The sequence below is a fragment of the Mobula birostris genome, chromosome 5 (genome assembly GCF_030028105.1).
Source record: "Mobula birostris isolate sMobBir1 chromosome 5, sMobBir1.hap1, whole genome shotgun sequence".
Lineage (NCBI taxonomy): Eukaryota > Metazoa > Chordata > Chondrichthyes > Myliobatiformes > Myliobatidae > Mobula > Mobula birostris.
The window spans coordinates 170,611,292-170,627,423 of NC_092374.1; the positions used below are offsets into that span (position 1 = coordinate 170,611,292).

Genomic DNA, 16,132 nt, shown 5'->3' on the forward strand with positions numbered 1-16,132 from the left:
GACCCGTGAACAAATGTTGACGCCCAAACATGTGGCAACTCTTCTGGACTGCCCCCCCCCCAGTACATCCATAGGTTGTGTTGGTTGTTAAGGCAAGCTATACATTTCACTGTATGTTTTGATGTACATGTGAGAAATAAATAGATTTGAATATGAATGTGGCCCACTACTGTGACCTTAGCACCAGAGTTTCCAGGTCAATCCTCCTGCAGTTGATTTCCTGTTCTCTCCCGCCTCATCCACCTCAAGTTAACTTACCCAAGTCTGATGTTTGAAAGCACTAAGATAATTAGAAGAGAGATGAAGTAGAATTCCTTTGGCTAGAGGTTGGTGAATCTGTGGAATTTATTACCACAGATGGTTGTGGAGACCAAGTCATAATGTATACTTAAAGCAGAGATGGTTAAGTTCTTGATTAGTAGGGGTGTCAAAGGTTATGGGAAGGCAGGAGAATAGGGTTGAGAGGGATAATAAATCAACCATGATGGAATGGAAGAACAGACTTGATGGACTGATTGGCCCAATTCTATTCCTATGTCTTATGATCTTATTATGCAGTAATACCAGTCCTGTTCCAATGTAAAACTACCCGTAAATGGCAGAAATTGGAAAAAAGGTCAAACTTGCATGGGCATGTGACAACTGAAATGTTTATTGTCCTGATGGCATTTGATGAGGACTTGTTTGAAACAATACAGTATAAATAGCTCATATCAAAATCACAGAAACTGCAGACAATGGAAATCTGAAACAAGATCAAAAAGGCAGGGAACACTCAGCAGGTCAGGCAGCATCTGTAGCAAGAGAAACAGTTAACCTTTCAGGTCAGGGACCCTTTATCAGGACTGGGAGACAAGCAAGGCACAGCAGACTGCAAATGGTGGAGTCTGGACCAATGAGTAGAATGCTGGAGGAGCTCAGAAGGTCAGGCAGCATCTGGACCGACGCAGTTTTTCAACCAAAAATGTCGGCTTACATTCTTTCCCTCCCCAGATATTGCCTGACCTGCTGAATTCTTCCAACATTCTGTCTTTTGAGAGAGTAACGTGTGTAAATAACTCAGAAGATGAAGGAGGTAGATGGGTGAAATAAAAGAAATTCACCTGATGGGCTGAAATTATGTGACCACTAAGAAACAGTTATAATCAGATAAAGTTTCTTAGTTAATGTGCTATGTTGCTGGTGTAGTATAACCTGGCCTATTGTAACATGCCCAGCTGACGAGACTGTATAAGAAAAAGAGTAAAAAGATGGCAGGTGAAACTAGAGGGGCTCAGACCTGAGATATTAACTTTGAGTCTTTTCCCACAGATGATGTCTGACCTGCTGAATTTTTCCAGCAATTTTTGTTCCTGTTTCAGAACTGCCTCACAGGTGATCCATTCTAATTTCACCTGAGGTCCCCGTAATCACAGAAGGCAGTCTTCAACCACTTCTGTTTGCTCTCTGTGAAATTAAGAAACAGCTGGACACAGCAAAGGCTGTGGGGTCTGACAACATCCTGACTGAGTGCTGAAGACTTGTGCTCCAGAAATAGCTGCGCATCCAGCCAAGCTGTTCCCGTGCAGATATGACACTGGCACCTACCTGACAAAGTGGAAGATTGCCCGGCAATGTCAGGTCCACAAAAAGCAGAGCGAATCCAAATTGGCCAATTATCATCCTATCATTTTATTCTCAGTCATCAGAAAAATGCAGCTCATAATATCAAGCAGAATTCCCTGCCCCCCCCCCCCGCCCCCCCCACTTGGAACAAAACCATTAGGTCACTGAATATTTGAGAATTAAGAACTTGCCAAGACATTTGATATAACATGCACAGTAAAACACATCAAGGCTTCCCAAAGGTCCTGGGATATTTGTGAGTGAGCTCTGTCATTTCGAAACTCACCAGTCCCATCATCAATGAGAGGTCTTGTTTGTGGTGATAATTGGCCCAGTGTGCTCTCCATAAACAAGCTTAGTCATGGTTGTGTTTCTCTTTGCACTGCCTACCAAAATAAATATTTATTTGTTATCTGGCAGGATTTCAGATTTAAACAGGGAAAAGTTCTTAACGTAATTTAATTTGATGTTGAGTGCAGTTTTTAAATATAATTGACGGCTAGCAAGGTTTGTAAATATTTATGCAGGATCCAAATTATTGGTTGTTTCGGACTGATTGAAGTGTAGTCATTGTTATAGGACGCACAGCAGCCAATTTGCACACAGCAAGATCCAAAGAAATGAAGCAGTGAGGTGAATGATCAGTTAAACGTTGCGACGTGGCTGTGGGGATAAGTAATAGTGGACTCCACCCTTAGCTGAAGATGTATGCCATCTCACTGCCGAAAGCTAAAATGTACTTATTACTTTCTGAAGAAGAAAGACCCTCACAGTTCTACCGAGAGGGTCAGGTTGCACTGGTCCAGAGTCTGGTCCTGATAGTAAAGTTTCGATATTAATCTATCTTGTGTCTTTACTTCCTAACAGCCAATTAGTGACATGTGACGGACAGTTCTGTGCTTGGCCTTGTTTTCACACTTCTTCATTGACTGCCCTATCCCATGTTTGTAATCTCAAAAACTCCACAAATCGAGAAAATCCTCATTACTGACCATTTCTGCATTTTTATTGCTGAGTCTTTGGCTATCTGAGCCCTAAGGTCCAGAATTTTCTTCTAAAACTTTCTGACTTCCAACTCTTTCTTCCTTTAAGTTATTTCTAAAATACCATATCCATTATAATATATGTACACAAATTCCCACAGCTACTGTGACAATACTTTCTCTTGCCCTACTGTCTGGATTCCATTCCAATCTCCTAGTTCCTTTGACTCTGTTGCATCTGCTTTTACAGTGAGATTATCACACCAGGGTGTTTACAATGTCTTCCTTTTTTTATCTTAACTGTGGCCCCCCTGTGTTAATTGCATATCCTCGTTTCTCCTGCCTATCTGCTTTCCACCCAACCAGAACAAAAAATACTGTTTTTCTTTGTCCTTACCTTCCTCCCACCAGCCTCCATATTCAGTAGATCATCCTTCATATTTTATGTTTCCATCATCAGACACACCTTCCACTCTGCTCCACTCCACCCTGCTCCTCACAGCACTTGACATGCATCCAGAGGTGGTGCAACACCCCATTCACCTCTTCCCCTTTCACCATCCAGTGATCCAGTCAGTCCTTGCAGTTAGGCAGCGACTGGAAGTCAGTTTTTTTGACAATTTCTAAAGCACTTAAAATTAATTTACAACCTAACAAATTAACTGTGCTTTTTGGAGTAATTCCTCAAAATACCCGTGGTATCTCTGTGTCTGACCAACATGTTATTGCATTTGTTACATTGATAGCTAGGAGGGCCATTTTGTTGAAGTGGAAGGATACATCAGCTCCCATTTTGTCACAATGGTTCTCTCAAGTGATGCTATGTCTTAGTTTGGAGAAAATTAGAAGTTGAACTTTTGAACCTATGTTTGATTTTGAGAAAAGATGGGGTTCATTTGCTCGTTATTATCATTTGAGTTAATTGATAGATTTCCTCCACGATCTAATTGTAAATTTTTGGTACATTTTTTTCTTGCTGGAGGTTTGATGTTTATCTTTAGAAGCTTTTTGTATGATGCATGGCTCTGGGGTTGAACACCTAATGGGTTCTCGCCCCACTTATTCTTGCTTAGTAGGGTTTTTATTTAATCACCGAAATTTCTTCAATCTTTAAAATAATGTTTTTTTTTCTTGAGACATTGTAAGTGTTGCTTACTTCGATGTACTCGTGTTAATTTTGGAATAATAATAAAAAGATTTGAAAAGAAAGGTTAGGCAGCGACTTGCTTGAACTTCTTATTCTTTGCATGTGGTGCTCACAATGTCACCTTCTCTTCCTCAGAGAGGCCAAACGCAGAGTGGGTGAACATTTTGCAGAACCCCTCTGTTCACTCCACCAGAGTATTCCTAAGTTTGCTCTCACCCTAACTCTCCATCTCACTCTCACCTCTCTGTTATTTCAACAATGATAGCTTAAGTTCAAGGACTAGCACTTCAACATCCATCTGGAAAGCTGCAGCTCTTGGGACCCTGTTTTGACTTTAACAATTTCAGGCAACCGTCCTACTTGCTCCATGAAAGTGGTTGTACCTCTCTGGATCCTTTCATTTCTATTTTCTGTCTCCAACTGCCTGTTTTTAAATAGTCATTGCTTTGACAACTTGGGTCTGCACTCTATCACAAGCATTCCCTTTATTCTCTCCACACTTCCCTGAATCTGATGAAGGTCCTTCACTTGAAACACTGACTCTTGTTTCCCTTCCCACAGATGCTGCCTAATGAGTGGTTCCAGCATCTTATCTTTTACTTCAGATTTCCAGCATCTGCAGTTTTCTCCCCAAAGTACTACATCTTTAGACATACTCTGATATCTTTTTATGCATTTTCCCCTCATTGATATGCCACGTAAATGAAACTCGTTTTTAAGTATGGAGATAGCTCGTACAAGCATGTTGGTTTGAATGGCTTGCTTCTGTGTTGTATGATTTTGGTGGTGTTGTACGTTAAGTGGTCAACAAAACCCCACCTCCAGAATAAGTTCAATTCTTAGTAGGACATACTGTAAAACCTAGAGCATAGTTCAGCACAGCACTGCACAGTACAGACCCTTCAGCCCACAATACTGTACTGACCTTTTAATCTTAATCTGAAGTTATTTATAATTTGTTCTGAAGGCTGTTATGTGGTGATCATAAACTATGCCTCATATATTTTTTGGCAACTGTCCTACTGAGCATTAGTATGAAACAGCATGTTTTTAAATGTGCTTTTCTGCACTTAACAATAAATAAGTTGAGCTGTGAACCCACATTGGTTTTGAGACCAGTGACATTCGACCCCCGAAATCCACTGACTGTGATGTTACAGTGAATCAGCAAATTACTGTTTATCTCAAGCACTGAAGTTGCATGAAGTTGAAGGTGCACAGTTTAAGGAGGAAGCATATGTAACATAGGTTAAAATGAAAGATTAGCTTTATTAAAGATGAAAGATCGTCTTGTTTTTCACGTACATTGAAGCATACAATGAAATGCATTGTTTGTACCATTGACCAACACAGTCCGTGGATGTGCTGGCGACAGCCCACATGTGCTGCCATGCTTCCAGTGCCAACATAGTCTGCCCACAAAGAATGTGGGAGAGAACAGGAGGACCCAGAGGAAGCCCTTGTGGTCACAGAGGGTGCGTACAAACACCTTATGCATATTGGCAGGAATTGAACCCCAGTCTCACAGCTGGCACTGTAAAACATTACGTGAACCGCTACGCCAGCATGCCGCCCAGGCGTTGACACACTGACGGGGAGAATGTATTGACCTGATGATACAATGAACATAGAGAAGTAGATAGTGAAATCTGGAACCACATTGAGGAAGTTGGCGGGGAGTGGGGGGGGGCGGTTAGGAATTGTCGAGATTTCAAGTCGAAACCCTATATTGAGAAAAATATGTCCTGTTTGTATTTATTGTTCGTAGAGCACTACAGCACAGGAACAGGCCCTTCAACTCATCATGTCTGTTCTGACCATGATACCAATTTAAACTGCACGTGCTCTACATTCTCCTCTTCTCTGCCTGTTTATGTGTCTGTCTAAATGCCTCTTAAATGTTGCTCTTGTATCTGCTTGCCCTGGAAACATGTTCTAGACACCTCTGTGTGAAAAATAAACTTGCTTTGCAAATCCCTTTTAAATTTCCCCCCTCTCACCTGAAAGCTCTGACTTCTAGTATTTGAATATTATGAATCAAATACAATACTGTGCAAAAATCTTAGGCACATATATATAGCTAGGGTGCCTAAGACTTTTGCACAGTACTGTAGTAATTTTATGTATTGCACTGTACTGCTGCTGCAAATAGAAACAAATTTCATAACATGTAGGTGATAAACCTGATTCTGATATGTGTCTCTGTTGTAGACTGAAAGTGGGAAGGGGACAGAGAGAGTGCAGTCATGGTTGGGAAAACAGAGAGAGAGAGGGTAGGGAGCAGAAAACACCAGAGAAGCTTCTGTAATGATCAATAAACCAATTGTTTGGAATCATATGACCTTGCCTGGTGTCTCAGGGCTGGGTACATCTGCACCCATGCCGCCCCTTGCCATTCCCAACATCCTTTTACAAACTTGGTCTCCACTTCACGTTGACAAATACAGTACTATGCAATTGTCTTAGGCATCCTAGCCGTATATATGTGTGCCCAAGTCTTTTGCACAATACTGTATATTTTTGGAAAAAGCTCCTTGGCATATTTTTGGATCTTAACAGATTTTTCCTCCTAGTTCCTCCTCAATTAGACTGGCATTTGAATCCACAGGGACTGTTTTGTAAGTTAATCACTGTGTAACTAGCAGCTTCTGTCACTATTGAATTTAGTTTTGTAAAAGCTGGCAGCATATGTAAAATTCAAATTGTAACTGTTTGAATGTTACTGCAGAGACTGCACACTTCAGACCGAACAGTGCTGGAGAAGCTGTGTAGCAGAGCAGATCTTGAAGCTAATCGCTGCCTGCCTCTATAGAACTTTCTGTGGTACTGTTTTGTGTCCTTAATTCCTCAAGCAATACCTTCAAAAACAGATTGGCTGGACCTCACCTCGTTGCTGACTGTGCAATTAGTGCTGCTTACTCAATTTGTAGCAGCAACTGTAGTTAAAAGATCTGATGACAGTCCAGATTAGTTAAGACTATTTGGATAACATCAAGTGCAGCTATAATGGGCCGAATGGCCCTCAATTTGTGTGGGTAGAGCTCCTGTGTTGTGAGGTTCAGAGATTTTCCACGACATGTTCTGTTTTCTCAGCAGACCTTACCCTCTGTGTATTAGCACTGCCAGCTGATGGTCAAGATCAGAAAAAAAATCAGTTTTGTGTTTTGAAAACCTTAACCAATGTAAAAGCTCAATCACAAAGAGCAGGGTTGGAGGAGGTGGGGGGGTGGTGGTTGATGTTTTTCAGTCTGGTTCTGAGAGCTGTTGGGGGAAGGGAAGCGGGGTTCAAGCTGAAGAAAGACAGCCGAACCTTTGTGAGTCACACTGCCTCTTGTTGAACAAGATGAGAGATGACTGGGCTGTGACCAGCAGATTTATCTCATCACTGTTTTAATCCTGTGCTGGTTGAGAATGCCAAAGACATGAGTGCACTTTACTTGAATTAGGAGACAAAATAATAGAGCAATTAAAACGACTATTTGCTAATTTCCTCCAATTCCTCCAATTCCTCCCAGACCCAGTTTATACATTAATTGTAGTTGGGGTAGACTTTCAGCAGGAACTGCTGCCATCTGCAGGAATTGCTTGTGAATGACACAGACAAAGTTGAGGCACAAGAGACTGCAGAACCCAGAATCTAGAGCAACCCACAAAACCGCTGGTGGAACTCAGGATGTCAAGTGAAGAGTCTTGATCAGAGATGCAACTATCCATTTCCCTCCATAGATGTTGCCCGACCTGCAGAGTTCTTCCAGCATTGTGAGCATTACTTTAATACCTTAACCTGCAGGCAGTGTGCTGTCTGCAGGTTGCTATTCAGATTAAAGACATCACATTTGAAAGTTACAGAATTAATTTATTTATTGTGGAAGATTTTGAACCAAGTAGGAAGCTGATCTGCTGCAGAATTGATCCGCTGGCTTCAGCCCTCTCTCCAACTGAGCAGGTAGACCTGCTAACCTGTGGGAGGGACTGGTGGCTCAGATCCTTCTGCAGCCCTCCTCAGGAGATGTCATACCTCTGCCCTGAACTGTTCTTTCATTGAGGGTTGGCCCCCTACTCCCCACTGTTCCAACATCTGCCCTCTCTCTACACCTGTGTTACCCCTCACTCCATCACTATTTTCATATCTCCATATGACCTCCCCCATCTCCCTCTACACTCCAAGATCTCACCTTCTTCCAGTTCTAGCCACCTGGGTATCCCTGTCGATCATTTCTCCATCATTGGTATCTGTGCCTTTAATTACCCCAGCCCGATCTCTGGAATTACTCCCTAAACTCCTCCACCTCCCTTCCTTTAAGAGTATGCATTTCATTGATAAATGATATAGGCTTCAGGCCCTGTTTCCCTAATGTGCTCAGCATCACAGTTTATTTGCTGGAAATGCTGTGGTTGCTCCTTCTGGCCAGGTCTTTATCTCCCTTTCAACTAGTTTAGCTAGTTTAATCAGTGGTCAGAATGCAGGAATTAGTAGTCAGAGAATCCGAGGTGAAGACAAGAGTCACTCTAGGGATGTTAGTATAAACCAGGTCTAATGTGTTCTCATTTCTGGTAGCAAGGTTAACATGCTGATGGAATTTAGACGGGACTAATTTTTTTTATGGTACTCATCTTGTCAGACTGCATCTATAGGAAGAGAAACAAAGTTAGTGTTTCAGATCAAAGACCTTTCATCAATACTGACAAGGAGATGAAAGAAGCTTGTAAATCTTCAGCACAAGGGGTGTTTTTGCCTAACAGGCTACAACTGGGGGTGACCATGGAGTAAACTGTAAACAATGTTATCCAGTCAAAGAGTAAATGGGAGCAGTTGGCGAGATTGACAGCATAGAAGAATTGTGAATTGAAGAGCCAAGCCCAGCAAGTCGGGTTGGTCATGTCCTCTATTCCCAGAGGAATAGGGGGTGGAGGGGGAAAACAAACTGAGCCAGTATCTCAGGTGGACAACTGATTCTGATAGACATCAAGTTTCCTGTAGTTGTGGAATTCAATATTGAGGCTGCAACATGCCCAGACAAAAGATGAGGTACTGTTCCTCAAGTTGGTGTTGAGTCTCTGCATCATGTAGGGGGCCGCCAAATGGTCAAAGTGGGAGTGGGAAGGAGAATTAGAGTGGCGGGCAGTGAGAAGGTCAAGACCTGACCTTCCCTGAGGACTGAACACAGATATTCTGTAATGTGAGCATCCAACTTGCATGTGGCTTCTCTAAAGTTAAGGAGACCACATGTGATCATTGAGTGCACTACACCAGACTGGAAGAAGTGCAAACGAATCACTGCTTCACCTGGAAAGACTGTTCGGGTCCCTGGGTGATGGGAAACAAAGAAACATAGAAACATAGAAAATAGGTGCAGGAGTAGGCCATTCGGCCCTTCAAACATGCACCACCATTTATTATGATCATGGCTGATCATCCAACTCAGAACCCCGCCCCAGCCTTCCCTCCATGACCCCCTGACCCCCGTAGCCACAAGGGCCATATCCAACTCCCTCTTAAATATAGCCAATGAACTGGCCTCAACTGTTTCCTGTGGCAGAGAATTCCACAGATTCACCACTCTCTGTGTGAAGAAGTTTTTCCTAATCTCGGTCCTAAAAGGCTTCCCCTCTATCCTCAAACTGTGGCCCCTCGTTCTGGACTTCCCCAACATCGGGAACAATCTTCCTGCATATAGTCTGTCCAATCCCTTTAGGATTTTATACGTTTCAATCAGATCCCCCCTCAATCTTCTAAATTCCAACGAGTACAAGCCCAGTTCATCCAGTCTTTCTTCATATGAAAGTCCTGCCATCCCAGGAATCAATCTGGTGAACCTTCTTTGTACTCCCTCTATGGCAAGGGTGTCTTTCCTCAGATTAGGGGACCAAAACTGCACACAATACTCCAGGTGTGGTCTCACCAAGGCCTTGTACAACTGCAATACTGCCCCCCTGCTCCTGTACTCGAATCCTCTCACTATAAATGCCAGCATACCATTCGCCTTTTTCACCGCCTGCTGTACCTGCATGCCCACTTTCAATGACTGGTGTATAATGACACCCAGGTCTTGTTGCACCTCCCCTTTTCCTAATCGGCCACCATTCAGATAATAATCTGTTTTCCTATTTTTGCCACCAAAGTGGATAACTTCACATTTATCCACATTAAATTGCATCTGCCATGAATTTGCCCACTCACCCAACCTATCCAAGTCACCCTGCATCCTCTTAGCATCCTCCTCACAGCTAACACTGCCACCCAGCTTCGTGTCATCCGCAAACTTGGAGATGCTGCATTTAATTCCCTCATCCAAGTCATTAATATATAGGACAGGTGTTACATCACCTGTGGTTGCAAGGTAAAGTGAGATAAGAAGCGGGTTGATTATTGGGAACGGACCAGGGAATCACAAAGGGAACAGTCCCTGCAAAATGCCAGAAGGGGAGGTAAGGGGAAGGTGTGACAGGTGGAGGAGTCTCTTTGAAGGTGACGGATATTGTGGAGAATGATCTGTTGATCTCAAGAGAGGGAATGGATTCAAAGGAGAAGAGTTCAATGTGAGAGTAAGTAAAATTGGGCAAATGAGTGAGTTGGTGGAGGGGAACTGGTTGGGCCTCTGCTCCTGGGAGAGGAAAAGGGTCTTCTTGTAGGGATGGGATGGAGATTTAAAGAGAATTGGATATCCATGATGAAGGTTGGTCAAGGAATTGTAAAAGGTCGAAGGGGTGGGGGGTACTGGAAGTGTCACCGATATAAGTGAGAAAGGATTGGATCAGAGGAGAACTAGTAGAGTGAAGGAGGGAAGAAATGAGTAGGAGCAGGCTGAAATGAAGTGTCTGCCTGTGGTTTTTGGGCAGGAGATAGAAAGAAGCATACTCCGTGGAGCTGGGGCACAACAAAAAGTTAGACAGCACAAGTACCGAGGCAATTCTTCTTGACAGTAGGAGCAAATTTGTACATATGGAGTGAACTCAAGGCAATGAGATGTTTGTAACTTGCTCAGACTGTATAACCTACTCAAAAAGTTGATGTGCTCTTTGTTTCCAGTACAAGCTCCAAGTGTTGACCCAGCTGGCAGCGGAGCTGAATAAATACATGCCGGAAAAGGTGCTGGAGGACATTGGCAACACCATAATATCACCCATGCCTGGAACAATTGTCAGTATAAACGTAGCAGTTGGAGATGAGGTAAGCGTTATTGTTATATTTGCTGCTATGACTGTCTTTGTTATGCGTTCAAATTGAGCCACACAGAGTAAAGATACTTACTTTTGAGTTCTGCTTTTGAATGAATTCATATTCGGCATTTCTTGCATCCTTTCAACCAGTTTACACTTATAAACTGTCTTAAACCTATCAGTCTGTGTGATAGTATATGCCAATCAGCAGAAGAAAGCAATATATCATATGGCAAGAATGGTCTGTTTCACTGCTACCAGGAGAAGATTTAAATAGCTTACTCTAGCAAACAGTCTACAGAGTCTATTTAAACAAAGCACTGCGAAATACAGTGTACAGAATCTATTGAAATAGTGTTCCAACAGTCTGCACAGTCTATTTAAACAGCATACTTCAGCAAATAATCTAAAACAGTATTGGCTGAATAGTAAACAACAGGAATTCTGCAGATGCTGGAAATTCAAGCAACACACATAAAAGTTGCTGGTGAACGCAGCAGGCCAGGCAGCATCTCCAGGAAGAGGTGCAGTCGACGTTTCAGGCCGAGACCCTTCGTCAGGACTAACTGGAGGCCGAGGCTCCATCCCTCCCCCTCCTGTCTTCTCCTATCATTTTGGATCTCCCCCTCCCCCTCCAACTTTCAAATCCCTCACTCACTCTTCCTTCAGTTAGTCCTGACGAAGGGTCTCGGCCTGAAACGTCGACTGCGCCTCTTCCTGGAGATGCTGCCTGGCCTGCTGCGTTCACCAGCAACTTTGATGTGTGTTGCTTGGCTGAATAGTAGTTTTTGTGGAAGGTTTGAAGTGGAATCCTGCTGGTGCAAAAAAGTCAAGATGAAAGATACATCACTGTAAGACAACCTGCTCTGAAAGCATGAGTGATTTAGCAGGCAGGTCCAGCAAACGGTTATGAAGGCCAACAACATTTCAGCCATTGTCGCAAACAGTTTGGAAGTGAGGGTGGGGGGGATGGGCATTTGTTAGCAGTGTACCTCAGCAAGAACAAGGCATGGTTTTGGTCTCTTTAACTGAAAAAGGATGATGTGGTTGCAGTACCTCACTTTTTTTTAATATACAGTATTTGTGGTTTTTGCACATTTTTTAATCTAGTCAATATATGAATAGTGTAATTTATTATTATTTTGTTTAATTTTTGTTCTTCTATATTATGTATTGCTTTGAACTGCTGCTGCTAAGTTAACAAATTTTATGTCACATGCCGCTGATAATAAACCTGATTCCGATTCTGAAGGCAGCTTGAAGCAGATTCACCCAGCTAATTCCTGGGACGAGTGAGTTGTTTCCCAGAGAGGCCAGACAGGTGGGGTCTGTAGTTCTTGGTGTTCAGACGAATTAGTGGTGTTCTCATTGAAACATATAAGATCCTAATGAGGCTTGACAGGGTAAATGTTAAGATGTTTCCATTAGTGGGAAAGTCTTGACCGAAGGAGTACAGTTACAAGAGAAGGGCCTGATCATTTAAGACTGAGATGGGAAGAAGTTTCATAAACGATGATGAATCTCAGGAATTCTCAGCAATAGAAAGTTGTGGACGCTGGAGTATTGGAAATGTTTAAAGTGAGGATAGATGTATTTTTTGAAAGATCAGTAAACTGAGGACGATGGAAAGCTGGTGCAGAAGAGGAGTTGAGCGAAGATGGTGGGGCAGGTTTGAGGGGCCTGTGGTCTACCTCTGTTTATCTTTTTCTGTGTTCTTGTGAACTCTGGGGCAAGAGGAGGTTGAGCAAACAGGATGGGTTCACCTGTTGTCACCTGGTACCATATCCTGACGGAAGGGGAAAATGGAGTAAAGCAGAGGGGCTAAACACAAAATATGAGCAGTGAAGAGGCTAATTTGAACAGGCTTGTTTATAGAAATTGAACAAATTTCTAGCAGAAAATGTCTTCAATATCTGGTGATGAAAATCATACAGACTGCACTGCTAATTTTGCCTCTTTCTCTTGCTGTGGTTTAATTGAGCACTTTTCTCTGGTGCAGTGGATTCTTATAAAATTGTACTATCACAGGGCTTAAATTGTGTTGCACAGCCATAGAGCAAGTAAAACACTGGAGTGAAAGAGAGGATGGAGTTGTTGGAACATCAAATTGCAGTCTGTGGGTGTCTCAATAATAGACTTAGCTGGGAGATGAGATACGGGGATGAACAGCAGTTTTCAAGCACACCAATTGATGAGACGGCAACCTCTATTTTCTTTTTACACAACAAAGCCATTGAGGTGTGCTGTGTTCTCGCCATTTGGAGAGAGCAGAGTTCCAGGTGTGGAGAGAGCTGCCACGATATTCCTCCAGCGGTGGATGAGTTGAGTTGACAGGATGATCAGACCAGCCATGGGGCTATAATGAGGGTTCTTTTATTGAGTTAAAAGGAAAGAAGATGAGATTTTCATGACCACAGAGCATGCACAAATGCTTTACAGCTTCCTGGTGTGGTCATTGTTCTAACATAGCAAGCACAGTAGCCGATTTATGCACAACAGGCTCCACATCCTGACTGGCTGCATCACGGCCTGGAATGGGAACTGTACTTCCCTCAATCGCAGGATTCTGCAGAGAGTGGTGTGGACAGCCCAGCGCATCTGTAGTTGTAAACATCCTACTAGTCAGGACATTTACAAAGACAGGTGTGTAAAAAGGGCCTGAAGGATCATTGGGGACCTGAATCACTCCAACTACAAACTCTTCTAGCTGCTACTATCCAGGAAATGGTACCGCAGCATAAAAGCCAGGGCCAACAGGCTCCAAGACAGCTTCTTGCACCAGGCCATCAGACTGATTAATTCATGCTGACACAATTGTATTTCTTTTTTATATTGACTGTCTTGTTGTACATACTATTTATTATAAATTACTATAAATTGCACATTGTACATTTAGAGGCATAACAAAGATTTTTACTCATGTATATGAAGAATGTAAGTAATAAAGTCAATTCAATTCAGTTCACAAACACAGATGATTTATAAACTGAGGGTTAAGTATTGGGTAGAACAACAGGTAACTCCCATGCTCTTCATTGAGACCATATGGTGGGATCCTTTACCTGAGAGTGTGGACAAGACATTGATCTCTTTTTGTACTGTGCTGCCGTCAGTCTAGGGTATTGCAGTGAATTTTCTGACATTGAGGTTGAACCTCCAACCTTCCAATCCAGAGTGGAGAGTATCATTCACTGAGCCACAGCTGACACTCAGCACTCTGCCAAGCTCTTTTGAAGAACCTCTGTACTTTAATCATTGTCCATGTGCCACAGTGTGAATCTGCCTTCTCCAGGTGACTTCATTTTGCATTAATTTACCTTGTCCGTTCAGGCAAACACAGAATTATGGCACATTTGATCTTGTGCAAAAGTACGATCCTGCAAAAGCCCTCCGTTTTGGAAATGGGTTTAACTGCTCCACAGATTGTGTTTTACCACAGGCATGAGTTAGGACATGAAATCAGAAATAATTACAGTGGATTCCAATTAATTGGGCCATCGGTTAATCGGGGCAGCCATTTATTTGGGACAACTCTTAAAGAACAAAAGTTAAATTGAGAAAATATCTGGGATTCCCTTCGTGTAATTGGGACAATATGCTGCTTAATTGGAGCAGGGGACTTTTGCTGAAGTTTCTTACCAGTGACAGTCGCATGCTCTTGTGCAGCCATTAGACATTACACCGTGCTTAGAGTGAACTGTTTTTAAATAGCATCAGCTGCACATGTTTGTGTTCAAAAAATAGTGATTTTTGTCACTAATAGTTGGAGAGAAATAAGTGGTAAGACAATTTGAAACTGTTTACTCACCACGGTTTCAAGTATTCAGGCTTGGAGGTGCCAGAAATGGCCAGGAGTGAAAATGAAATGATTTCACTACTTCAACAAGTTAGGAATCACAGAGGTATCGACAATCATCTTGAATGTTACAGTGAAAATGAAGATTTGGAGGATGCAATCATCGAAAGCATTGCATGAAGGCAGTCCATTATCTGCACTAGGTGTCTGTGCTTATTTGGTTCAAAGAAGATGGCAGATTAATTCCTCTGTCAATAACTATTAGGAACTAATACACAGTTTTATAGTATTGTAGAGGTATTGGCAATATTATAATTTGTTCTGCATTTCATTTAAATACATAAATTATTACTCAGTTAAACAGTAGTCTTTTTTATACCTTTCAACTATTTCCATGAAACTTTGGGTAATAGGGGCAGCCGTTTTAATTGGGCCAAAATGTGCAGGTCCCGATGTATCTTAGTTAACTGGAATCCACTGTATTTCACATTTGATATCTAACTTTCTACTCTGCATTATACATCATTGGCTTGGCTTTTCTACTGTCTCATTAACTTGCACAGTTACCAGATTTTTATATGGAGACTGCTGGTAAAGATAGTTACCTGAGGAAGTCACTTTTATTGATCAAGTGGAATTTAACAGTGGAAATTTGTTTCATTTTAAGCTGCCAAAGAATTTCTAAGCAATTTCAGGGACATGAATTGGAATTAGAAACAGGCTTATTATCACTGTCGTATATGACATGAAACTTGTTGGTTTGCAGCAGCAGCAGTACAGTGCAAAGACATAAAATTACTATAAATTACAAAATAAATGCAAATAAAAAAATGAGATTAAATATTAGTTTGGGTTGAATGGCAGATATCAAGTTCGAATGTTACAGTGGTCACAGTGCTCTATTGGATGCCCAGTTACATCCACGTGACCAATTAACCTATTAACCCCATACCTCTTTGGAATGTGGGAGGAAACCGGAGCACCCGGAGGAAGCCCACATGGTTATGGAGTGAATATACAAGCTCCTTACAGACAGCAACAGTATTGAACCCGTGTGGCTGGAGCTGTAATAGCATTACAAAAGGGACGGGTTGCACCTTAACAGACGGGGGACCAGCATTCTGGCAGGCAGGTTTGCCACTGCTACATGCACGTGTTCAAACTAAATAGTGGGGGCGGGGGGAGGAGAGGAAATATAGGGATGGAGTTAAAGGGAAAGAGAGAATAAGGAAAGTTAAGAAAGACAACAGAATTAATGGGACAGAAAGCTCAGGAAGGGGAGAATAAGGAAAGTTAAGAAAGACAACAGAATTAACGGGGCAGAAAGCTCAGGAAGGGATTGGAGAGTATGGCCAAGTGCAATAGGAATCGATGTGAAAGGTGAGGGGAATAAAGGATTAAAAGTATTATATATGAATGCACGGAGCATAAGAAATAAAG

At 42.3% G+C, this 16,132-nt stretch overlaps 1 protein-coding gene across 3 annotated transcripts in view; it reads left to right on the forward strand.

Moving 5' to 3' along the window:
* Positions 1-16,132, forward strand: part of pcca (propionyl-CoA carboxylase subunit alpha) — a 495,020-nt gene that overhangs the window by 453,066 nt on the left and 25,822 nt on the right. For 2 of the 3 annotated variants that reach the window (XM_072258848.1, XM_072258851.1), the window contains one exon: positions 10,766-10,906. In XM_072258848.1, the coding sequence (XP_072114949.1) occupies positions 10,766-10,906 (141 nt within the window). Of the gene's footprint in view, positions 1-10,765; positions 10,907-16,132 lie in introns of those variants that run through there. The other variant, XM_072258849.1, reaches the window with a different exon arrangement.